The following is a 22,969-nucleotide window of genomic DNA, read 5'->3' as shown; positions in this document are numbered from 1 at the left end:
AGACTAACTGACTTTTGTACCACAAATGACATTTAAAAAAATTAAGAGATAATTCCATGTCCTGAGGTTATAAACCGGCTTCAACTGGTTTCCCCCCCCCCTTCTGCCCCCGCTAGGCATCATGGGTAAAAGTAAGCATCCCCCTGTTTCTTTTGTTTAATGTAACAGTACGCCATGTGATTGGCAGGGCAGTGCCCGCTTGGAGACCGGGTTTATGCAGGTCTCTCAAGGGGGCTGGCACGTATGGGGTCGTCCCTGTGCTATAGAAAAAGCCTTTCTTACGATAGAAAAGAGAAAGGGAGCCTCTCCCCACCTCCTCCCCCCAAAGCCCCCACAAAAACAAAAACCTAAACCCATCTTTTATTCCTTTTCCTCCTTTTTCTGTCCTCCCTCCCCCCATCCCCTTCTTGTCTCCAGCTTTCCTGGCAGCTAGAGGAGGGAGCAGAAAAATGTATACCTGTAAGTACTTTTAACTGTCCTTGCTCCCCCCTCCCTTTTTTCTTTATCTAAAAGCAGAAACTCAGAATTGCTCTGAGTTCTTCACAGCCTTTTCCTGACTGTGTGTAGAAGGTGATATGCTGAGGTTTCTCACGGGATTGAAATAATAAATACTGTTGCTTTTTACAATTTGTTGTGGAGTAATTGTTTCTCATACAGAGCTCCTTTCGGTTTGGATCCTCAGTCGTCCTGCTTCATCCTTTTGCTGTAATGGTCTCTGGCTTCTAGTTTTCTTTGAGCTGAAGCTATAAGAAGGATATTATGCTAAGGTTTCCTTTTTCTTTCTTTTTGAAAAAAATTTCTTTTGTCTGTAGCAGTGATGGTTCTACTCCCCCTTACCCTCACTTACCCCCCCCCCCTTTTCTATGTCAGCTTCAACCCTGCTCTGTGAATGGAGTCAGCCAGCTGACTGAGTGCTGGCATCACGCCAGCGGCTGCAAAGCAGTGAGAATGTGCGCGCGCTCGCGTGTGTAAGTGTGTACAGAACACAAAGGGAGAGGCCTGCAGCCTAGGAAATCACAGGCTATTATATAAGGAAGTCTGCGTCATCTCTGCTTACTTGGGCCGATGGACAAGGAAAAGGGGACGGTTTAGAGCAAGAAAAATACCTGTTTGATACACACACACACACACACACACACACACACATTTTTTTCCTTGCTGTCTTTAAATAAAATTAGATTTTTTTTGTTGTGGCAAAATGAGAGGGAGCTTCTCTGTCCGAGTGACAGTGACGGTGTTCCTAGTGGAGCTAGTAACTCTTCTGGGAGGTGAAGCAGTCTGTTCTGCATCTGTTTTCCTGCCTCCATTTAGAGGTGTGCCTGCTCAGGGAAGAAGGGTCCCTAAAAGAGAGATGCTGCCTGGATTTAACAGCTGCAATTTGTTAAGATACCTGCCCCCCCCCCCAAAAAAAAATGTTTCTAATCATTCCAGATTGCCGAGGGTCCAGGAGTGGATGGCCATGGGGGTGCTCTTAGGAGACACAGAAAGCCATATAATAGAGCAAATAATATCGGCTCACTACTCCTTTGAGCAACCCCCCCATTTCCTCTTTTATTTCTTATTATTGTTCTATTTAGTGTATTATAAAAATGCAGTGTTCTCCCCTGCCATGTGCTGCGGAGTTAGAGTTATACAAAAGGAAAGTGAGGTAGCACATGGAAAGAAGGAAAAAAATCTAAGCTTCCAGACTTTGCAAGTGTTGCAGTTTAGAGATTCACTTGGAATGATTGTATGTTTCATTGGTTATTAGGAGCTCAACATTCATTTAGAAATTATATTTCAATTTACCACCAATTTACCCGGGTGTCTTTTTTCTCAGTTTCTCTTTATGTGCTTCCTGGCTGTGATACATACATGAAGCGGCTCTTGTGTTAGGTGGAGTGTGAAATAAAGTGTATTAATGAATAAAAGAGGGACATGCTGTTACAGTTGTTTTATGTGAGTTTATTTTTATTTCTTATCTGACCATTCAGAATAATGGTGCTGATATGCAATAATCAAGTAGAGAGAGTTTGGAATGGGAGGAAGCTTTTGAAGTACTTTATCCTATAATAAGGTTTGTCAGGTTGCAGTCTAGAGGAAGCTCCTTAATTCAGTCTTTTTGTTATAGCCTATGAATTTGTACTCTTGCCGCATTTTTACATCCAACAATCTTTGAGTATATGTATATTTTTCCCTTTGGCATATGAATTTTGGTGCAAGTGTTAAGAGGTGCACTCTGATCTGTGTCTCCCTCTCTCTCTGCTCCTCCCCCACACTCTCGGTCTCAAAAAAATAATAATAATAATACATTAAACAAAAATTAAAAAACAAAAAAAGGGGGGTGTCTGGGTGGCCCAGTCGATTAAGTGTCTGACTTCGGCTCAGGTCATGATCTCACAGCTTATGAGTTCGAGCCCCGCGTTGGGCTCTGTGCTGACAGCTCAGAGCCTGGAGCCTGCTTCAGATTCTGTGTCTCCCTCTCTTTCTGGCCCTACCCTGCTCACACTCTGTCTCTCTCTCTCTCTTTCTCAAAATCAAAATAATAAACATTCAAAAACACAAACAAAAAGACGTGCATATGAGGTTATACTTTTTTGTATCTATCTTTTAATGTTTATTTTTTGAGAGAGAGAACACAAACAGGGGAAGGGCAGTGAGCAAGACAGAGACAGACAATCCAAAGCAGTCTCCACACTGAGAGCAGAGAGCCCGATGTGGGGCTCAGCCGGGAGATCATTGACCTGAGTCGAAGTCGGATGGGGATGCTTAACAGACTGAGCCACCCAGGCGCCCTGAGGTTATACTTTCTTTAAGGGTTGCTGGGTGGGATTTACCAGAGCAGCTGGCCTGAGCTCATTTCCTAGGCTGCCCCCAGTTATATTCCCCCAGATAGCTGGGGCCACTCTTCTTCTTTTCCTTTATAAATGAGTCAAGGGAGATTGTTTCCCAGTCGGTTGAATCCTGGGAGACAAAACAGTATCAGACCAGCCTAGCTCAAACCTCGAGACCAAAGATTCAGAGTTGTGAGATTCCCTGGTTCTTAGAAATAATAATTACCTTTTTAAGTTGATGCTGTTTTTAAATTCTATTTGGTAATGTTTTTTTCCATGGGGAATAGCCATCTTACATGTGTGTATGTGTGGTGTTATGTTTACCTCTTACATTGGTTTATATTAAATATAAAGAGAACTGAAGATGTAAAGTTTATTTCACCCCTTACCATCATCTCTAATTTAAGATTCTGTCTGTATTGTGATGCTTGCTTATTGGACCGATAGGTTTTAAAAAAGATCTTTTGCAGCCTTTTATTTCTAACTTTTTTCCTGGTGCCTGGAAGCAGATTAGTAGGGATAATCTTACGATTAGGTAGTTATAATCAGTGAGGCATAAGTTAATACATTCTATTAATGGACAGACTTTGTGTTTCTTCTCATAGGCCCTAGTTATTGTTTAGGAGTGGATGAAGAGTCGTTTTGAAGGATGCGTGGAATCTGTCCTTTGACCATCTCTGTCTCTATCACTTGTTTTAAATGATGTCTGGCAGAATTTTCTTTATATGTCAGAACTCTTGTACTGATTTATTATAATATGTGCTAGCATGACTATTATTATTTTATTCTGACTTATTATAAGAGGGTGGGGGGGGAGGATTGCTTACCTCCTATTCATTAGGCTTTTAGGCAACACACCCTAACTTGTCATATTTAAGCATAGAGGCCTTTATGATCCTTGGTGTACAATAAGTGAACACTGTCACCTAAAGCTGGATCACCTAAGTTCTTGCATTCAGTGAAGTTAATGTGGTAGTTAATGTGGTAACGCAGTTTAATGTGGTAACCTCAGTGAAACAGAAGAAACACTGTAAGAGCAAGTAAATAGCAACCGTCTTTGCATTCTTATTCAGAATAACTGTCTTACCAGTTTGGATCAAAAAACCAAAAATGCCAATATAGATAGATACTACATAATATGATGATTAAGAATATGGACCTTGGCTCAGTCAGTTGAGCATCCGACTTCAGCTCAGGTCATGGTCTTGCATAGTGGGTTTGAACCCTGCACCGGGCTCTGTGCTAACAAAGAGCTCAGAGACTGGAGCCTACTTCAGATACTGTGTCTCCCTCTCTCTCTCCCCCCCTCCCCTGTCCATGCTCTCTCTCTCTCTCTCTCTCTCTGTCTCTCAAAAATAAATCAATGTTAAAAAGGAAAAAAAAAATGGCCATTGAAGTAAGAGAGACCTTTGTGTTTGAATTAGGCTTAACTATTTACAGACTGTGAGACCTTGGAAAGTTATGTAGTTTATCTGTTTTCTGTAAAAGGATAATTATTAAAATTTAAAACTCTCCTATAAAGGGCTTAAATGAGATAAGGTATTATAAAGCACTTTAGAGCTTAACCAATAAGAGCTCAGTGAATGTTAACAACTGTTACTGATATTCTGTCTGTTGGGTTTACTGCTGTTTTCAGTGCTCTTACTAGTTTCTTTTAGCCAGTCTGTGGCTACCTGTGTTTTTTATTTTTGTGATGTATTTTGATTAAGAGTGGGTTTATTGACCTACACGTTGGAAGAGTTTAGATCAGAAGTTAGCAAACTACTGATTGTTTTTGTAAATAAAGTTTTATTGGAACACAGCCACACATTTCCTTACAACAATGGAATTGAACAGATGGCCCACAAAGTCTGTAAAATATTTACTATCTGGGGTGCCTGAGGGGCTCAGTGGGTTAAGTGTCCAACTTCAACTCAGGTCCTGATCTCTTGGTTCATGAGTTTGAGCCCCACGTCAAGCTCCGTCTTGACAACTCAGAGCCTGGAGTCTGTTTTGAATTCTGTGTCTCCCTCTCTCTCTCTGCCCCTCCCCTCTGCGCGCTCTCTCTCTGTCTCTCTCTCAAAAATAAATAAACATTAAAAAATTTTTTTTAAAGTGGAGCCTTAGTGGCTCAGTTGATTAAGCATCCGACTTCGGCTCAGGTCATGATCTCGTGGGTTGAGTACAAGCCCCAGGTGGGAATCTGTGCTGACAACTTGGAGCATGGAGCCTGCTTCCAATTGTGTGTCTCCCTCTTTCTCTCCACCCCTCCCCCACTCATGCTCTTCATCTGTCTCTCATAAGTAAACATTAAAAAAAATTTTTAATAAATAAATTAAATTAAATATTTATTATCTGGCCCTTGACAGAAGAAGCTTGCAGACCCGTGGTCTAGGTCTAGATCACTTTTCCTAGAAAAGTGAGCCAGGAAGGAAGTTCTAGAAATCCAAAGGGAGGTAATTAAAATTGACTAAACTTAAATGAACTAGAAGGAGTGGGTTTTTGGTATGGGATTTTGTAGCCTGGCGGATAGCAGAAGGAAGATACGTTGACATAGCTGATATGAATTAAGGTAAAGGAAAGTAACGTTTGGAGTTGGTTAAATAATAATATTGGGGCATTTCATATGGCGGTATTAAAGAGGAGTACAAACAAGAAGGGTTTGCCACCAAGTAGTTTGCATTGAACCTGGAAGATAGGGGTGCCGGGCTGGCTCAGTTGGTGGAGCATGCAACTCTTGATCTTGGGGTTGTGAGTTTGAGCCCCACGTTGGGCATAGAGCTTACATTTTTAAAAATCTGGAAAATACATGAATTGGTAGGTTTCTTTATTAAACATGTGTATTAGTTGTCAGAGTGTGGTCTGTGGATTCCTTGGGATTCCTGAGAGCGTTTCGGAGAGTCTTGAGATCAAAACTTTTATAGTAATACAAAGGCTTTTTTTGTTTGTTTGTTTGATTTTGCCTTTTTCACTGTGTTGACACTTGCACTGATGATCCAGAAGTAATGGTCAGTAAAACTGCTGGTGCCTTTGCATGAGTCAGGGCAGTGGCACAAAACTACACTAATATTCATTGTATTCTTCCCTGCTGTACAGTTTAAACTTGCAGTTTAAAAAAAAAAGATGCAGTTTCAGTTGAAGAATATTTTGATGGAGTGGAAATAAATTTTACTTTATCTTGACCTTTCAGAACATGGCTTTTGAATATTTTTTGTGATAAAGTGGGAAATGCTCATGAAGCACTTTTGCTGTGTACTGAACCTCAGTGGTCTCAAGGAAAAGGACAGTCGAGTTGCAGGCTAACTAGCTGCTTTCTTCGTAGAACCGTTCCTACTTGATGAAAGAATAATCAACACACTGTGGTCTGTAGACTTGGGTATTTGACAGACATTCTTGAAAACTTACAAGAACAACTTGATTATATTTGTGTCCGGTGATAAAAGTAGAATAAAAATTAAACCAGAGTTTGACAGCGCAGAACTTACTTTTATGATGAGATCAGTGGTGACATTACCCAGTATGGTTCATTTTTATATTGTATAATGAACTATGTCAGCACTTGAAATGTACATGACTTAGTGGACCAGAATTTTTCCAAATGACAAATGCATGATGTAACAAAATCACGTGTGGGTAAAAGATCTATTCAAAGTGTGAGATAAGATGGACCAATGGATTTTAATGTTACAGTGTGAAAAGTTCATTGATAAGGTTTCAGATTTCAAATTGCAACTAACCCTTGGAAACGGTTTTGTTAATTGAGGTAAAAGTCACGTAACATAGAATTAACCATTTTAACTTGTATGATTCAGTGGCATTTAACACAGTTGCAGTGTTGGGCAACTACCACCTAAATCAAATCCCACAACAGTTTCATCACCCCAAAAGGAAACCTGTACCCACTAAGCCATCACTACCCATTTCTCCTTCCCTCAGCATCTGGCAACCACTAATGTGCTTCCTATCTTGATGGAGTATCTGTTCTGGATATTTTACACCCATGGAATCCTAGGGCATGTGACCTTTCGTGTCTGGTTCCTTTCACGTAGCATGTTCTTGAGGTTCATTCATGTTGTAGTGTTTATCAGTACTTTATTCCTTTTCACATCTGAGTAACATTCCATTTTAGGAATATACCACATTTGGCTTGTCCGTGCATCAGTTGATGGACATTACAGTTTTTTCCACCTTTTTGGCTACTGTAAATATTACTGCTATACACATTTTTCTATACGTTTTTGACTGAATCCCTGTTTTCAGTTCTTTTGGATATTTACCTATAAATGGAGTTGCTGAGTCATGTGATAATTCTAACTTTTTGAAGAACCACCAAGCCATTTTCCAAAGCAACTGTACCATTTTATGTTCCTACCAGCAAGGTACAGTTCTAGGATTCCAGTTTCTCCACATCCTCAACACTTACTATTTCCTGCCCTTTTTATTACAGCCATCTTAATGGGTGTGAGTTGGTACCTCATTGTGGTCTTAATTTGCATTTCTCTAATGACTAATGATCTTTGCATGTGCTTATTAGCCATTAATATATCTTCTTGTTCAAGTCCTTTGTCTGCATCGATCGAGCTTTGAGTATATCAAAGACGAAGGAATCCACAGTTCTGATCGTTTGAAAAGATTGCTAGAATACCCTTCTCTGGTATCAGTATGAACTCGTAAGTTTTCATTTATACACCTGTTTATGTACACGTGTGCACATACAGAGATAGAAATAAATGTGTGTGTGCTTGTGTGTGTACACGGATTTCCTTTTTCTGAGAGGACTTGGAAGCAGTTACGCCACCATAGCAATGAGCACACGTGACACCAGGCCTTGTTTTCTAAATGCTGTTGTCTGGGGGAAGAAACTCGAGTTCCTTGGTGAAGTGACTTAGGGCAAAGGAGAAACGTCCTTTGGACCTGAAACATGACGTGGCTACCAGAAGAGAATGAAATGTTAAAACAAACAAACAAACAAACAAAATGGTGTACCAACTTGAAGGAGCTTTCAACACTGGATCTGGGACAATTTGAAGAACAAAATAAGTAATGATAGTAACAGATTATAACCCATGGGATAAAATAAATATCCCTAAGCCCATGGTGCTGCAAATAAATATTTGAATAAATAAATACGAGACAGCCATGTATTATAGTAAAATTCAAATTAATAAACATAGAAGGAATGATGGAAACATTAGGCAGATACTAATAATTGTTACAGGCAAGAATTGTCTGTGAATGCTAAAGTTAGTCGGTGGAAGTTGGATGCAAAATGAGATTTTGCGTAGCCTCAGAGTATCTCTTCATAGTAACGTTCAGTGGAGAACCCTGTCAGACCCCACCTCCATCAAGCGATCACAGTTAACATCATCATAATGCAACATGTTGACATCATGTGCTTGCTGAGAGGATACACTGAGAAGGGTACAGTACTGCTTTTGTGCTATTTTTGTCAAAAATACGTAACTTCAATCTAATGAGAAAACATCACATTAACCCAAATTTGGGGGCATTTTACAAAAGGGCTGGCTGCAAAAGTGTGAATGTGAAGAAAGAATAAAAACTGTCACAGTTAGGAGGAGAGATGTTGGAGATCCACAAGAGCAGTATCGGGCTGCAGACTGAATGTGGAAGCAGGTATGGGAACCCAGCTGTCTGGGGTTAATGAAGCCAGACATTAATGAGATTTGCAAAAAATGTGAAATAGTGCCACTCTTCTCACTGTACTTTTCTCTTTTTTGAGAAAATAGTTGTTGTTTTTTTCTTATAAAGGATATGTCACTCATGTTAACTTGGAATGTGGGCTTTTTTTTTTTTTTTTTTTAATGAACTAACATTTTTTTTTTTAATTTTTTTTTTTTCAACGTTTATTTATTTTTGGGACAGAGAGAGACAGAGCATGAACAGGGGAGGGGCAGAGAGAGAGGGAGACACAGAATCGGAAACAAGGCTCCAGGCTCTGAGCGGTCAGCACAGAGCCCGATGCGGGGCTCGAACTCACGGACCGCAAGACCGTGACCTGGCTGAAGTCGGGCGCTTAACCGACTGCGCCACCCAGGCACCCCAATGAACTAACATTTTTAAAATTCTGTTTTAATTTCTGTGACTGTTGATAGCTCTAGCCACAAGCAAAATCTCTTTGGAGCCACTGATATTTTTTTTTTTTTTTTTTTTTTACATTTATTTATTTTTGAGAGACAGAGACAGAGCACAAGTGGGGGAGGGGCAGAGAGAGAGGGGGAGACACAGAATCCGAAGCAGGCTCCAGGCTCCGAGCTGTCAGCACAGAGCCCGATGCGGGACTCGAACCCACGAACTGCAAGATCATGACCTGAGCTCAACTGGCTGAGCCACCCAGGCGCCCCTGGAGCCACTGATTTTTAAAAGTGTCCTCTTAAAGGGATCCTGAGACCAAAAAGTTTTGTGAGCCAGGAGAGTGTGCGTGATAACTGCAACAAAGACCCCTCAAATACGATGGCTCGAACAAGATACAAAGTATCTCTTTCGTGTACTTGCCTGATGTCCATGGTTCTTGTTGCTGTATTGCTTCATGTGGTAGCTCAGGAATCGAGTTTCTCTGACATGAACTTTTCTGCTGATGCCCAGGACAGTGGTTCGCATGCTTTAGCGTACATAGTCACCAGGAGGGCTTGTTAAAACACTACTGCTAGTCCCCATCCCCAGCAGTTCTTTTTCTTTTTTTGTTTTTAATGTTTTCTTGGGGGGAGGCGGGGGGAGAGCGAGTGCGCGTGCGCCCGAGAGTGAGCGGGGAAGGGGCAGAGAGAAAGAGGGAGAGGGAATCCTAAGCAGGCTCTGCCCTGACAATGCAGAGCCTTATGTGGGGCTCGGTCCCACAAACTGTGAGAACACGACCTGAGCCAAAATCGAGTTATACGCTTAACCAACTGAGCCACCCAGGCCTCCCTTTTGGGAGATTTTTAACTTACCTGACAGTAGGTGATGTAGCAGTGAATAATGTAGACCAGTCTTTCACTCCACAGACTTTAAAATTCAGTGGAGGGAGAAAACCGACAATAAGCAAATGCAAAAACAAAATAAAAACAGAAAGCAGAAACAAAACAAAACAAAACCACGTAGTGGAGTGCGCCTGGCTGGCTTAGTTGGAGGAGCATGTGATTCTTGATTTCAGGGTTGTGAGTTTGAGCTCCGTGTTGAGTAGAGATTACTTAAAAATAAAATCTTAAAAAAAAAATGAGTTTGGGTGCCGTTTGTAGTTTTAAATAGTCGGATCCATGCTGTTCTACCTAAGAAGAGCTAAGACAGTTTCTAATTCAATGTCATATATGTATGTAATTTTTGCTGCTTTAATTTGGAGAAGTGAGTCTTGCCTCAGCAGGAAGTTGATAAAAGGGAATTGTACTTTTCTTTGAACCCCAGCTCCTTTCTTTAAGCTTGATGCTTTTGCAGCAGCTTTAGGAATATTTGCAGTAATCTGCCAGCATCTCTGTAGTTGTGTCAGATTGTTTTCTCTGATTGGCCAGATTTATTTCCAGTTTGCCAGATATCGTTAGTATAATAAGCACTTCAGAGTCAGATATGTTGTGTTTCTACCCTATTGGGAGAGTAGGGTGGTCTCTTTTGATTCTGTGTTATCTAAATCTCCTCTTAATGGAAAATTGTTAATAGAGATCCACATCGATGCGCTTGGTCACACCTTTACTGTTCCGCCAGTTCCTGGATCCTAGAGATTGCTACCACTGGAACTGTGTGGAAGCAGTCTCTGAAGTGCTCCGATGAGGGGTGCCCAGGTAGCTCAGTTGGTTGAGCGTCCGACTCTTGATTTCAGCTCGGGTAATGATCCCGAGGTCATGGGATCAAGCCCCATGTCGGGCTCTGCACTGAGCATCGAGCCTGCTTGAGATTCTCTCTCTCCCTCTGCCCCTCTCTTCCCCTCCTGTGCACAGATCTCACTCTCTCAATAAACAAACAAAATGATCCAATGAAATGGTACATTTGGAGATAATTTCACTCTTTGTAGCATCTAAGATGAAACCTGTTGTGTAGCCATTTTGTTATCCCTTAGGGGCTCTTACCTCCATCTGAGGAATCGGTTTCAGAGTTTGGTTTATATGTGTGTAAATTCCTTTTGGGAGCTGAAATACGTTACGTTCTGGGAAAGTGCAGAGTTAATTGCCAGGAGTGATTGGCAATAGGAGGCATCGGGTAGCTGGGAAGGAACTCAGCTTTCTGGTTTGCATCTGGGTGGCTTGGGTAGCTTGAAGATGTGCAGGACAGGACCGTTGCTTGGCAGGGCCTGCAAGTGCAGTGTGCTTCCGGTTTGGTGGCAGATAAATGGCTGTTCGTTCTGCTGCATGGCTGCAGGGAGAAGGCACAAGCCCCCGGTCTCTGAGGCACTGGTGAGATAGATAGAATTTGCACGTATGAGTGTGTCTGTCCCTTTGAAGTACGCGGATCGTCGTTGGGAGACTTGAGTAGGCCTGCTCTTTGTGGGATAACTAGGTAGCTAGGCTGCTGCTTACAGCATTCTCCCTTCTCCACTATGAGTGGATAGAGCTGTGAATATTCTTGAAGGATATCTGGAGAAAATTTTGTGAGGCCAGAATCTTGGGAGATTTTCCAGTGGCGTGTAGGTCACTGTTTCCCTGTCACCACCACCTCCCAGCTCTTGTTTCCTCAAAATGTAGAAATGTGCTTACTCTCACCATGAATTCAAATGCCTCTGGCTTTTATTAGTCTGTTTATGAATGTGTGGGTGTGGTAAACACATGCTTCATGTGTGTGCTGCTGTTTGCATGTACGTACCTATGCAAGATAATAATTGAATAAAAGTCTTCAGTGATGGAACGGAACATTACAGGCGACCGCCATCAGTGAAATGAAGCGGGCACCCCTTGCCATCCCTGGTGTGGTAGAAGGGGCATGTCCTGGGCACTGGAATTAGATCTAGGTTTTAACCGTGACTCTCCTGTCGTGTGTGACCTTGGGCATGTTTATTTAGTCTTTCTGAGTCTCCGTTACCTCATTCATAAGATGTGTGGGGGAAATATGGACTGTACTGAGAATTAAGTGAAAAACTGTTGCTATGGTTCTTAATCCACGGTTTTGGTATTAGCCATCACTCAACTGTTGTTCTCCTATTTTGCCTTCCTCTTTGCCCCCAAACACACCTTGCTACTTTTCTTCCTACTGAAATACACTTTCCCCCAACTGTTTTCAGATTTGTGTGATGAATGGTTTATCTGGGAAGAGGCTCTCCCGAACATGTGTGTACAAAATATACTTAGGAGATCTTCTGAGCAGGGTGAAAAATCTCAACCATTCAAAACTCTTCTTTCCTTCCACCCATTGTGGGTGGGGTTTTATCCACCCTGGGATGAAACATGAAAAATACTTGTTTTGTTTCTCCCTTCAAGTGTTATCCCAGTAGTATTCCTCCAGAAACGCTATATTTGTTCTATTTTGCACAAAGAAAAATGGAGTTTTCTAGATGAGTTCTGGAAGAGATTGGAAAAATGTGGCTTGCTTAGCAATTTACAACCTAAATTGCTTACTTGCCTGTTTCTTTTGTGAAAGTTTAGGCCAATCATTCTTAAACTGTAAAGTGCCTAATAATCAGCAAGAAAAACAAAATGCAGATCCTTTGCTTAGGAAATTCCAGTTTATTACTTTGAAATGGGCCTGTGAAGAGGCATTTTATTTTTTAGTTTTTAATCTCTCTTTTAAGTTTTTATTTATTTTGAGAGAGCAAGAGAGTCACAAGCCTGGGAAGGGCAGAGAGAAAGAGAAAGAATCCCTAGCAGGTTCCACGCCATTAGCACAGAGCCCAGTGCCAGGGCTCGATCTTATGAACTGTGAGATCATGACCTGAGCCGAAATCCAGAGTCAGATAGATGCCTGACCAACTGAGTCACCCAGGTGCCCTGCGATGATGCATTTTAAATAAATATCTGTAGTAATTCTGATACAGGTAATCTAAAACAACACTTCGAGAAATACCGGTTTAAAGTAAAAGAAAAATGACAAAACTAAATGTCTCAGGTGCCATCCACGGATCACACCTTGGTCTGCGTTGTCTTCTATAGAGATACTTCTCCAAACCTTCTCTAGGGGAGGACCAGCTTTTTGTTTTGTTTTATAATACAGCATGGGCCAATACGGTGAAATGAATTACTAGAAAAGGAAGATTAAAAAAGATATACAGAAATACAAACCCAATATTTTTTATTGTTAGATTCAGCAGGCAAAAAAATTACTCTGTGAAGTTAAAAGAAAAGTTTCTACATGCTTACTCTCAGCTTATGCTTATCTTGTTGCAGAGTGATAACTAACAGTTCACTGGCCAGCATCAGTCCATGGGCTACGCTTGGGATAGTGTTGTTCTTCAGAGATGAAAAGGATTTTGTGTTGAAACTGGCAAGCTGGAAACAGCTGGTCTCTTCTGCAGTTCCCAGGAAGGCTGATTTTTTCATCTATAAAATTGAGACAGTTTTACTACTTTGCCTATCTTATAGGAATGTTAGGAGGGCCGTATAAAATATAATGTGTGTAAAAGTACACTGCAGACTTAAAAAACTAATGTAAGTTATATTAATCATCACAAACATTTATTGAACATATTATTTAGCAGGGAGTTTGTCAGCAACGAGGGATGTAGGGAGATATGGCAAGGGGCTTACTATTCATTTTATGTATTTGCCACATAAGGTTGGCAATATGCTGATTAAATTCCAGATTCATAAAATTTCCTAGACTTGAGCAGTCTTGCTCTGAACTCCAGGAGCATTCTATTTTTAAAATACGCAACTTTGTGATATTATTTTTTGTAATAGTTCTGAAATAAGAATTTTGAGGGGCACCGTGGTGGCTTAGTCAGTTAAGCGTCTGACTCTTGGTTTTGGCTCAGGTCATCTCATGGTTTGTGGGATATAGCCCCGCATTGGGCTCTGCACTGACAGCAACAAGCCCACTTGGAATTCTCTCTTCCTCCCTCTCCACTCCTCTCCCACTCACGCACACACGCTCTCTCAAACTTTTTTTAAAAAATAATTTTTGAAGGCGTATACATGCTTGTCTAATGGACTGGAAGCATTTTAGAGGCAGGCACCCTTTTCAGTTGAAGTTTCTGGTGCTCCTTGTGTACGGGTCCTTTGCTGTTAATCAAGGAGATTTCCCTTCTCCCAGCTGGCTCCCAGTTTCAGGCTTGCTATCCAGTCCCACACCCTTTCTCTCCTTTGCCCAGCTCCTCCTCTCAGAGCATTTGCGGAAGATGGAGATCCTTGATGTCAGGAATTCATTCACCCGAAAAATTTTTGAGTGCCTATTATGTACAGGTTAGGTGAAAGAGATACGAAAATAATATGGTGCACCTGGGTGGCTCAGTTGGTTAAGGGTCTGACTTTGCAGGTCATGATCTCGTGGGTCGTGAGTTCAAGCCCCACATCATGCTCTGTGCTGATGGCTCAGAGCCTGGAGCCTGCTTCGGATTCTTTGTCTCCCTCTCTCTCTGCCCCTCCCTTGCTCACTCTGTCTCAAAAATAAACATTAAAAAAAAAACAACAACGTATGATTCCTGACCTCTGGGATCTCACAATTTTTTAAGGGAAATGCACAAGTAGTTCAGTAACAAGATCAGTACTGACATGTTCAAAATGTTTTGAGAACACCGAGGGAGGGGATGAGGAAACTTTCATAGATGAGGTGACCATCTAATTTACCATCTAAATTGAGACTCTATCAAAGGGAAAAGGGGGACTTTTTATCATCATGAAGGGACAAGAGGTATAAACTGGGACTGTTCCATGCAAACTAGTACACACTGTCACCTATTCGTAAAAGATACGTCTTTGTGGGCGCCTGGGTGGCTCAGTCGATTAAGCGGCCCACTCTTGGTTTCAGTCATGATCTTGTGGTTCATGGGATGGAGCTCCACGTCGGGCTCTGCACTGATGGCATGGGGCCTGCTTAAGATTCCCTCTCTCTCCCCCCTCCCTCTCTGTCCCTCCTCTGCTTCCGTGCTCTTGCTGTCTGTCTGTCTGTCTCTGTCTCTCTCTCAAAATAAATATACTTGAAAAAACTGTCTTTGTGTAGTGTTAAAGAGTTGGAAGATTTACTAAGTAAAGAAAATGTCACAGTTATGAGAGAATATATAGGTGTGCCAGACCCATATTCTACTTAGGGACAGGAGTGGCAGAAGGTAAGGTTGCTAAGGTAAATTGGGACCAGGTGGTGTAGGGACCTATGTGCTGTTGTTGGAGGTAATGAGAAGTCTTTCATATTAAGGCTGGGATGGTAAGATTAGACTTTCTTCTTTTTTTCATGATTGTTTATTTTTGAGAGTGAGAGAGACAGAGCGTGAGGGGGAGGGGCAGAGAGGGAGACCAGAATCCAAAGCAAGCTCTAGGCTCTGAGCTGTCAGCACAGAGCCCAACGCGGGCCTCAAACTCACGAACTCAACCATGAGATCAAGACCTGAGCCGAAGTTGGACACCCGAGCCACTGAGCCCGGCGCCCCCCGCCCCTTCTTTTTGAGATCACTTTGACAGGCTATGTGGAAGGAGAATGGGGTAGGGGCAGGGGAACCTTTGATACTGAGACCACAAAATCATAGTTAAAGTATTTGCTGTAGATTAGGAGAGAAAATAGGATATTCTGAACTGAAGAGTGTCAGCAAAGTTGGAAAGAACAGAGAGACTCCAGAAATACTTAAATCCTTAGAGACATTTAGACTTGTGGGGAAAAGTCACTGCTTCCAAGATACCTGCTTCTGGCTTTCTTCTTACCTCAGACCACCCCCCATCTTCTTTGCTAGGTGTTCTCTAAATGTTATAATGCGTAAATGTTGGGCTCTTCTCTGTTTGCTCTCTCTGTTTCTAAATGATTTTGTGTACCCCTGTGACTTCACACTCTTGCCTGTATGCTTAGGGCTCCTGAATTTATGGCTTTGCCCTACACATCTCTTAGCTCTAGCTTGTGTCTCATAGGTTTTTCAGAGTTAATGTCTTAGAGCTACACTTTTCATTTTTCACTCTAAACATAGCATTATTCACCATTTTCATACAAGGCATCGTCATTCGCTTTTTCTCGCAGTTCACATCCAGTACATCAGGATTTCTCTTGGCCCTTCTTTCAAGGTGTGTATCCTCACTGATACTCTCGATTCAAGGCCGCACCTGATTTGGTCCCTCGATTACCTCTTCTACCTCATTTCCTACCACTCTCCCTCTGGGATATGGCATTTCAGCTTCGCTTTTTTTTTTTTTTTTTTTTAATACTGTTTCTTGCACATATTAAGCACGTGTCTTAAGCAGCAAGAATTTCCTGACTTGCTCCATTCTCTCTCAGATACATTCAGACCTCACTTCCTCACTTCATTGAGGACTTAACTCAAATGTTCTCTCTTTAGACATGACTTTCCAGGCTGTGCTTTAAGAATAGTTTCCCCTTGGGGCACCTGGGTGGCTTAGTCGGTTAAGCGTCTGACTTCAGCTCAAGTCATGCTCTAACAGTTTGTGAGTTCGAGCCCCGCATCGGATTCTGTGCTGACAGCTCAGAGCCTGAAGCCTGCTTGGGATTCTGCGTCTCCCTCCCCTGCTCGCACTCTGTCTCTCTCAAAAAAATGAATAAATGTTAAAAAAAAATAAAGAATAGTTTCCCCTTCCCCTCCCTCATCCAACACTCTCTAACCCCTTTTGATGCTTAACCTGTTTTGAAGGTACTTACCACTGCTTTATATATGTGTATGTTATTTATTTCCCACTAGAACATTAAGCCCAGGAGGATAGAGACTGCTCAACACTGTATCCTCAGTGCGTAGAATAATGCTAATAACAGGTAGCAGGCATTTCACAAATACTGTATTTCATAGAATCTAAGGAGTATCCATGCTCTGTCCAGGCACGCTCCTCTCCCATGCCTCCAGCTCTTCACCAACCTGCAAGTTCCTGAACCCCGTATTGTTTGGATTTTACAGAGGCTTCCTCACATAGACATGGTGTATCATTAACTCAATTTCCAGCCCCTGTCTGGAGGATGGGGATGGGGAGTGAGAATTTCAAGCTTCTAATCAGGGCTTGGTCTTTCTGGTGACCAGTCCCCACCCGGGAGTCCTCCAAGCACCCACCCGGCCTCACCTCGTCCGAACAAAAGATGCCCCCAGTGTTCTTATCACTTAGGAAATTACAAGAGTTTTAGGAACTCTGTGCCAGGAACCGGAGGCAGAGACCAACATACGTATTTTCTGTTCTCTCACACAAGCCCAGCAGTAACCACAACCATAGCTCAGGAGGGCTACGTGCACTTCACCGTAATGTTGCTGCTCAGTCGAGGGTCACTGTCCGCGTTCTTGTGGCATGTTACTTTCCTGTTCTCTGTGGTCGAGTTAAAGTTCTCCTTTTGAAAAAGGAGTATGTTCTGTTCTGCCTGCTCTCTTTTTTTCAGTTAAAACAATTAAAAAGTTTTTAACTTTTAAGAAATATGAAAATGTTTAAATATATCTATATAGTTACACGTAACAGTGAACAGCTTATGTAATTGCCATCTTCAGTTAACAATATTTGCCGTATTTGTTTCATGATATATAGCATATGCATATTTTTTCTGAACCATTCCAAAGTAAATAATTTACTTCTTACACTTAACCAACTGAGCCACCCAGGCACCCCTGTTTATTTGAAGCCGAGAGACATGTCTGGTCTGAAAAGATACCGAAGTAGTTATTATGAATATAAAGTTCACACTTTCAGATCATTTTTGACCTTGGGAGACCATAGAACTCTAAAACTCTTTGCAGTTGCATTACAAAACACCTGGTAATGCTGGATAAAATATAGCAAACTTTTTTTTTTTTTCCTTTTTAAAAAACTTCCTTTTCGGGGCGCCCGGGTGGCTGAGTCCGTTGAGCGTCCGACTTCGGCTCAGGTCATGATTTTCGCGGTCAATGAGTTCGAGCCCCACATGCGTCGGGCTCTGTGCTGACAGCTCAGAGCCTGGAGTCTGCTTAGGATTCTGTGTCTCCCTTTCTGTCTGCCCCACCCCCGCTCATGCTCTATCTGTCTCTCTGTGTCTCTGTCAAAAATAAACAAACATTAAAAAAAATTTTTTAAATAAAAAATAAAAAACTTCCTTTTAAATGCATAGCTGAGGGACATCTGGGTGGCTCAGGCGGTCAGGCATCCGACTTCAGCTCAGGTCATGATCTCACGGTTTGGGAATTTGAGCCCCGCATCGGGCTCTGTGCTGACAGCTCAGAGCCTGGAGCCTGTTTCAGATTCTGTGTCTCCCTCTCTCTCTGCCCCTCCCCTGCTCACACTCTCTCTCTCTCTCAAAAATAAATGAATATTTAAAAAAATAATAATAAATGCATAGCTGAGCCTGAAAGAAATAAGGAAAATCATCAAGGACAACAAATGAAAGGTGAACTGACAATGAGCAGGGTGTATGTGACTTAATGCTGTGACAGTTCTGGCGCTTTTCTAGTCTCAGTAACCAAAAGACTTGGTTTTAATGCTTATGAGGGTTCCAGAGAGACAGCATTAGGCCTAAATGGAGCAGAGTTAGAGATGAGAATCCTCACAGAAGACTGGGAGCCTTTATTTTTTTTGTTTTTAATTTTTAAAAATGTTTTATTTATTTTTGAGAGAGAGGGACAGAGCGTGAGCAGGGAGGAGCAGAGAGAGAGGGAGACACAGAATCCAAAGCAGGCTCCAGGCTCTGAGCTGTCAGCACAGAGCCCAACACGGGGCTCAAGCTCGGGAGCAGTGAGATCATGCCCTGAGCCGAAGTCGGACGCCCAACTGACTAAGCCACCCAGGCACCCCGAAGACTGGGAGCCTTATAAAATTTATTTTTTTAGTTTATTTTTTGAGAGAGAGAGAGAGAGACACACACACACACCCGGGGGGGGGGGGGAGGGTGCAGAAAGAGACAGGGATAGACAGAGAGAGGGAGGGAGGGAGGGAATATCCTAAGCAAGCTCTGCACTGTCAGCTCAGAGCCTGATGTGGTACTCGAACTCACGAACCATGAGATCATGACCTGAGCTGAAATCATGAGTCAGACACTTAATTGACTGAGCCACCCAGGTGTCCCAAGGCTGGGAGCCTTGAAGGCTCAAGAAAAGGAGGTGACCATAAAAAATTCCATCCCCTAGTTCAAACAAACAAGGAAACTTGTAGAACCTAGAACTCTGGGTTCTGATTAGGGGTTGGTGGGAATATCCCCTGAAAATTTAAGTATGGGCCTACACTCCTACAGAGTTAAATTATTTTTGTGTTGATATCTCCAAGCTGAGAAGTAAATATAAAAAATATTTAGAACCCTTTATACCCTTGGGGTAACTGGCAGGAGCATATGGAAAACTACTCTGGAGGAACAGGTCCACAGTCCAAACCACAAAAGTCCCAATGAAGACAAAGCTCACAGTAAAAAAAAAAAAAAAATAACAACAACAAAAAAAATAACAAAAAGCACACACCAAAAAAACCCAATTCATTTACCATGAACAAGAATCACTTAACAAAAATCAGTAGGAACTAAGACTTAAGATAATAAATCTCTTGATTACAGTTTATAAAATAAGTATATTTAAATAGTTAAGTACAAAGATTTTGAAAGAGTAGAAAAAATGCTTTGGGGGAGACAGACTTGAACAATGAACCAAATAAAATGTCTAAAAATGCAGAATATGGTCTTCTATTCAGCAGGTTTTTATCTAGTACATTTTATGGGCCAGGCACTGAATAAAATAGGAAAAAACAAACAAACAAAAACACCTCTGCCAAGGAGCTTAACATTTTCATGGGTAGGAAACCACCAAATATAAACGTGGAATAGTAGTCATAGAAAAGAAGGAAAGCTTGCCATTTGTGACAACATGAATGGATCTTGAGAGCATTATGCTAATTGAAGTAAGTGAGAGAGAAAGACACCGTTTCATATGTGGAATCTAAACACAACACAACAAACAACTGAGAACTCACAAACTCACAGAGAACAGATTAATGGTTGCTGATGGGGGTGGGAAGATGAAATGGGTGAAGTTGGTCAAAAGGTACAAACTTACTTCCAAAATAAGTAAGTTACAGAGATGCTTGTTAATCCATGGAGATGGAACGGACAGCATGGTGTGACTGTAGCTAATGATGCTGTATTATATATTTGGAAGTTGCTCCAAGCAAGTAGATCTGAAAGTTCTCAGCACAAGAAAGAAATTTAACTGTATGGTGATGGATAGTAAGACTTATTGTGGCAATTACTTAATATGTGTAAATGTCAAATCTTGATTATGTACATCTGAAACTAGTTTAATGTTACCTGTCAATTATATCTCAGTTTTTAAAAAAGCATAAATGATCCTAAATTAGAATGAGAACCCAGATATAGGAAGTCCTGAAGGCCAAGTGAAGAAAGCATTTCAAAAAGAAGGAATACTGATTTGTTTAGTGCTGAAAATTCAAGTCAAATGAGGACTGATTTTTTTTTTTTTTTTAAGTTGAGGGGAAAAAAAACTGTTGGATTTGGTAGCATGAAGTTAATTAGTGACTTGGAAAAGATGGGTTCTTTATGTTGAAAGAACAAAATCTGAACTGAAGTCGTTTCAAGAGAAAGTGGAGACCATATAGAGGACACTTGAGGAATTTTGCTGTGTAGTGTACAGGGAAATGGGGCGATAAATGGAACAGAATAAGGGGTCATGGGAAATTTCCCCAAAGTAAAAGTAGTACACCAAGTTGGTGTGAAAAGATGGAATGATTCTCAACATTCGCTGAATGATGGAACCAACGAGGGAGTATATTTTTTATTTTCGTTTTTTAAACAGAACGTACATTGCGCATGAGCAGGGGAAAAGCAGAGCAACTGTGAGATCATGACCTGAGCCAAAATCAAGAGTCGGACGCTTAACTGACTAAGCTATCCAGGCCTCCCCAATTGGGAGTTTATTAAGGCACGGATGCTTGAGTCCTATGGCAGACCAATTAAATCAGAAGCTTTAGGAGTGGGACCTCTGGTATCGGTTTGTCTTTTTGGGTTTTTTTTTCTACAGTTCCTCAGATGATTCTAATGTGTATTCAAAGTTGATCTGTTCTGCAGCAGATCAGTGAAATTAAAAATTCAGAAGATGTGCTTGTTAAACAGCATAGTCAACATAGCTGAAGAGAGAATGAGGAACAACAGGAGAAAATTACACAGAATATAGCACAGAGATAGGGAGAAATGGAAAATACGAAGAAAAGTTTTGAGACCTGGAGACCAGAATAAGATGACCCAAGATGTATCTCAGGGGTTCTAGCATAGAATAGAGGAAAATGGAGATGGTAATAATATTCAAAGAGATAATGGCTGAGAATTTTCCAGAATTGTTAAGTATATGAATCTTCAGGAAAATAGAACTAATCCTGAAAGGATCAGTAAAACAAAACACATTAGAACGCATGAGTGATACTAAGTTTTGTAGGATGTCAAAGACAAAGAACTTACGAAAGCAACCAGAGAGGAAAAAAAGAGTTCCACAAAAGAATGAAAATTAGACTTAAACCAAACTTCTCAACAAGAAAATGCCAGGAAAGTATTTTCAAAGTGCACAGAAAACATACCTGAACTAGAATTCTATTTTCACTCCAGAGTGAGGAGAAAATAAACATTTTCAGGTAAATTTGAATGTGTTTAGCAGCTATGTGTTCTACTAAAAGAATTAATAAAGGATATGTATCAGGAAGAGAGAATTTGAATCCACTAAGATTGGCAGGACAAAAAGAAGTGTGTTGGTAAATCTGAATTAGCTTTTACTATATCTAACGCACTAATTATGACAAATTTGATAGGAGCTAAAAAACAAAATAGGGTTGAAATAAAACAGAGAAAATGAAATAAAGAAAATTTAAGTCAGTCCAGTTGATAGAAGTCATAAGAGACCAAAAAAGAAGCACAGAACAAGCAAGATGGTAGAATGAAGAGGGTAGAAATAAAACCAAATATATTAGTAATCATGATAGTAAATTTAAATGAACTAAACTAGGCAGCTAAAAAAAACCATTAGGTTGGGGCGCCTGGGTGGCGCAGTCGGTTAAGCGTCCGACTTCAGCCAGGTCACGATCTCGCGGTCCATGAGTTCGAGCCCCGCGTCGGGCTCTGGGCTGATGGCTCAGAGCCTGGAGCCTGTTTCCGATTCTGTGTCTCCCTCTCTCTCTGCCCCTCCCCCGTTCATGCTCTGTCTCTCTCTGTCCCAAAAATAAATAAACGTTGAAAAAAAAAAAATGAAAAAAAAAAAAAACCATTAGGTTGAATGGAAAAATTCAGGTAAATACTGTAAAAAAGACACAGAAGTTTAAAAAAAAAAAGGCACAGAAATTGAAATTAAGAATGGAAAAAGATGTTTCAGATGTTTCAAGTAAATCAGAAAGTTGATGTGCTCATATTAACAGACAAAATAAGGTTTGAGGCCATAATTAGAGGAACTTTTAAGATACAAGTAAATATAAATTATAAAGGAGAACTTTGATAAAGGAAATTTTAAATGACTAAAAAATATTTCATCTTCGTTTTTAAGATTTTTATTTTGGGGCGCCTGGGTGGCGCAGTCGGTTGGGCGTCCGGCTTCAGCCAGGTCACGATCTCGCGGTCCGTGAGTTCGAGCCCCGCGTCGGGCTCTGGGCTGACGGCTCAGAGCCTGGAGCCTGTTTCCGATTCTGTGTCTCCCTCTCTCTCTCTGCCCCTCCCCCGTTCATGCTCTGTCTCTCTCTGTCCCAAAAATAAATAAACATTGAAAAAAAAAATTTAAAAAAAAAAAAAAAAGATTTTTATTTTATTTTTTTTACTTTTTTTAGTGTTTATTCATTTTTGAGAGAGACAGAGCGTGAGCAGGGGACGGGCAGAGAGAGGGAGACACAGAATCTGAAGCAGGCTCCAGGTTCTGAGCTGTCAGCATAGAGCCCGACGTGGGACTCAAACCCACAAACTGTGAGATCACAACCTGAACCAAAGTCAGACGCTTAACTGAGCCACCCAGGCACCCCTAAGATTTTTATTTTATCTTATATTATCTTATTTTATTTTATTTTATTTTATTTTATTTTATTTTATTTTATTTTTTAATAATTTAATGTTTATTTTTGAGAGAGAGAGAGAGAGGCAGACTGCAAGTGGGAGAGGTGTAGAGACAGAGGGAGACACAGAAATCTGGAAGCAGGCTCCAGGCTCCAAGC

General features: G+C 41.2%; 1 protein-coding gene across 3 annotated transcripts in view; it reads left to right on the top strand.

Moving 5' to 3' along the window:
* GATAD2B (GATA zinc finger domain containing 2B) overlaps window positions 1-22,969 on the top strand; it is an 88,369-nt gene that overhangs the window by 32,490 nt on the left and 32,910 nt on the right. Inside the window, exon 1 of one of the 3 annotated variants that reach the window (XM_045455885.1) lies at window positions 437-459. The exons of 1 other annotated variant lie outside the window; for it this stretch is intronic. Coding sequence is in view for 1 of the 2 variants with exons in the window: in XM_045455883.1 (XP_045311839.1) it covers window positions 8,374-8,426 (53 nt within the window). In the remaining variant the exon portion in view is untranslated. Of the gene's footprint in view, window positions 1-436; window positions 460-8,237; window positions 8,427-22,969 lie in introns of those variants that run through there. One more of the 3 variants, XM_045455883.1, reaches the window with a different exon arrangement.

The sequence above is a fragment of the Leopardus geoffroyi genome, chromosome C3 (assembly GCF_018350155.1).
Source record: "Leopardus geoffroyi isolate Oge1 chromosome C3, O.geoffroyi_Oge1_pat1.0, whole genome shotgun sequence".
Lineage (NCBI taxonomy): Eukaryota > Metazoa > Chordata > Mammalia > Carnivora > Felidae > Leopardus > Leopardus geoffroyi.
The sequence above is the reverse complement of the archived record's forward strand: the minus strand, read 5'-3'. Positions and strand labels throughout refer to the sequence as shown.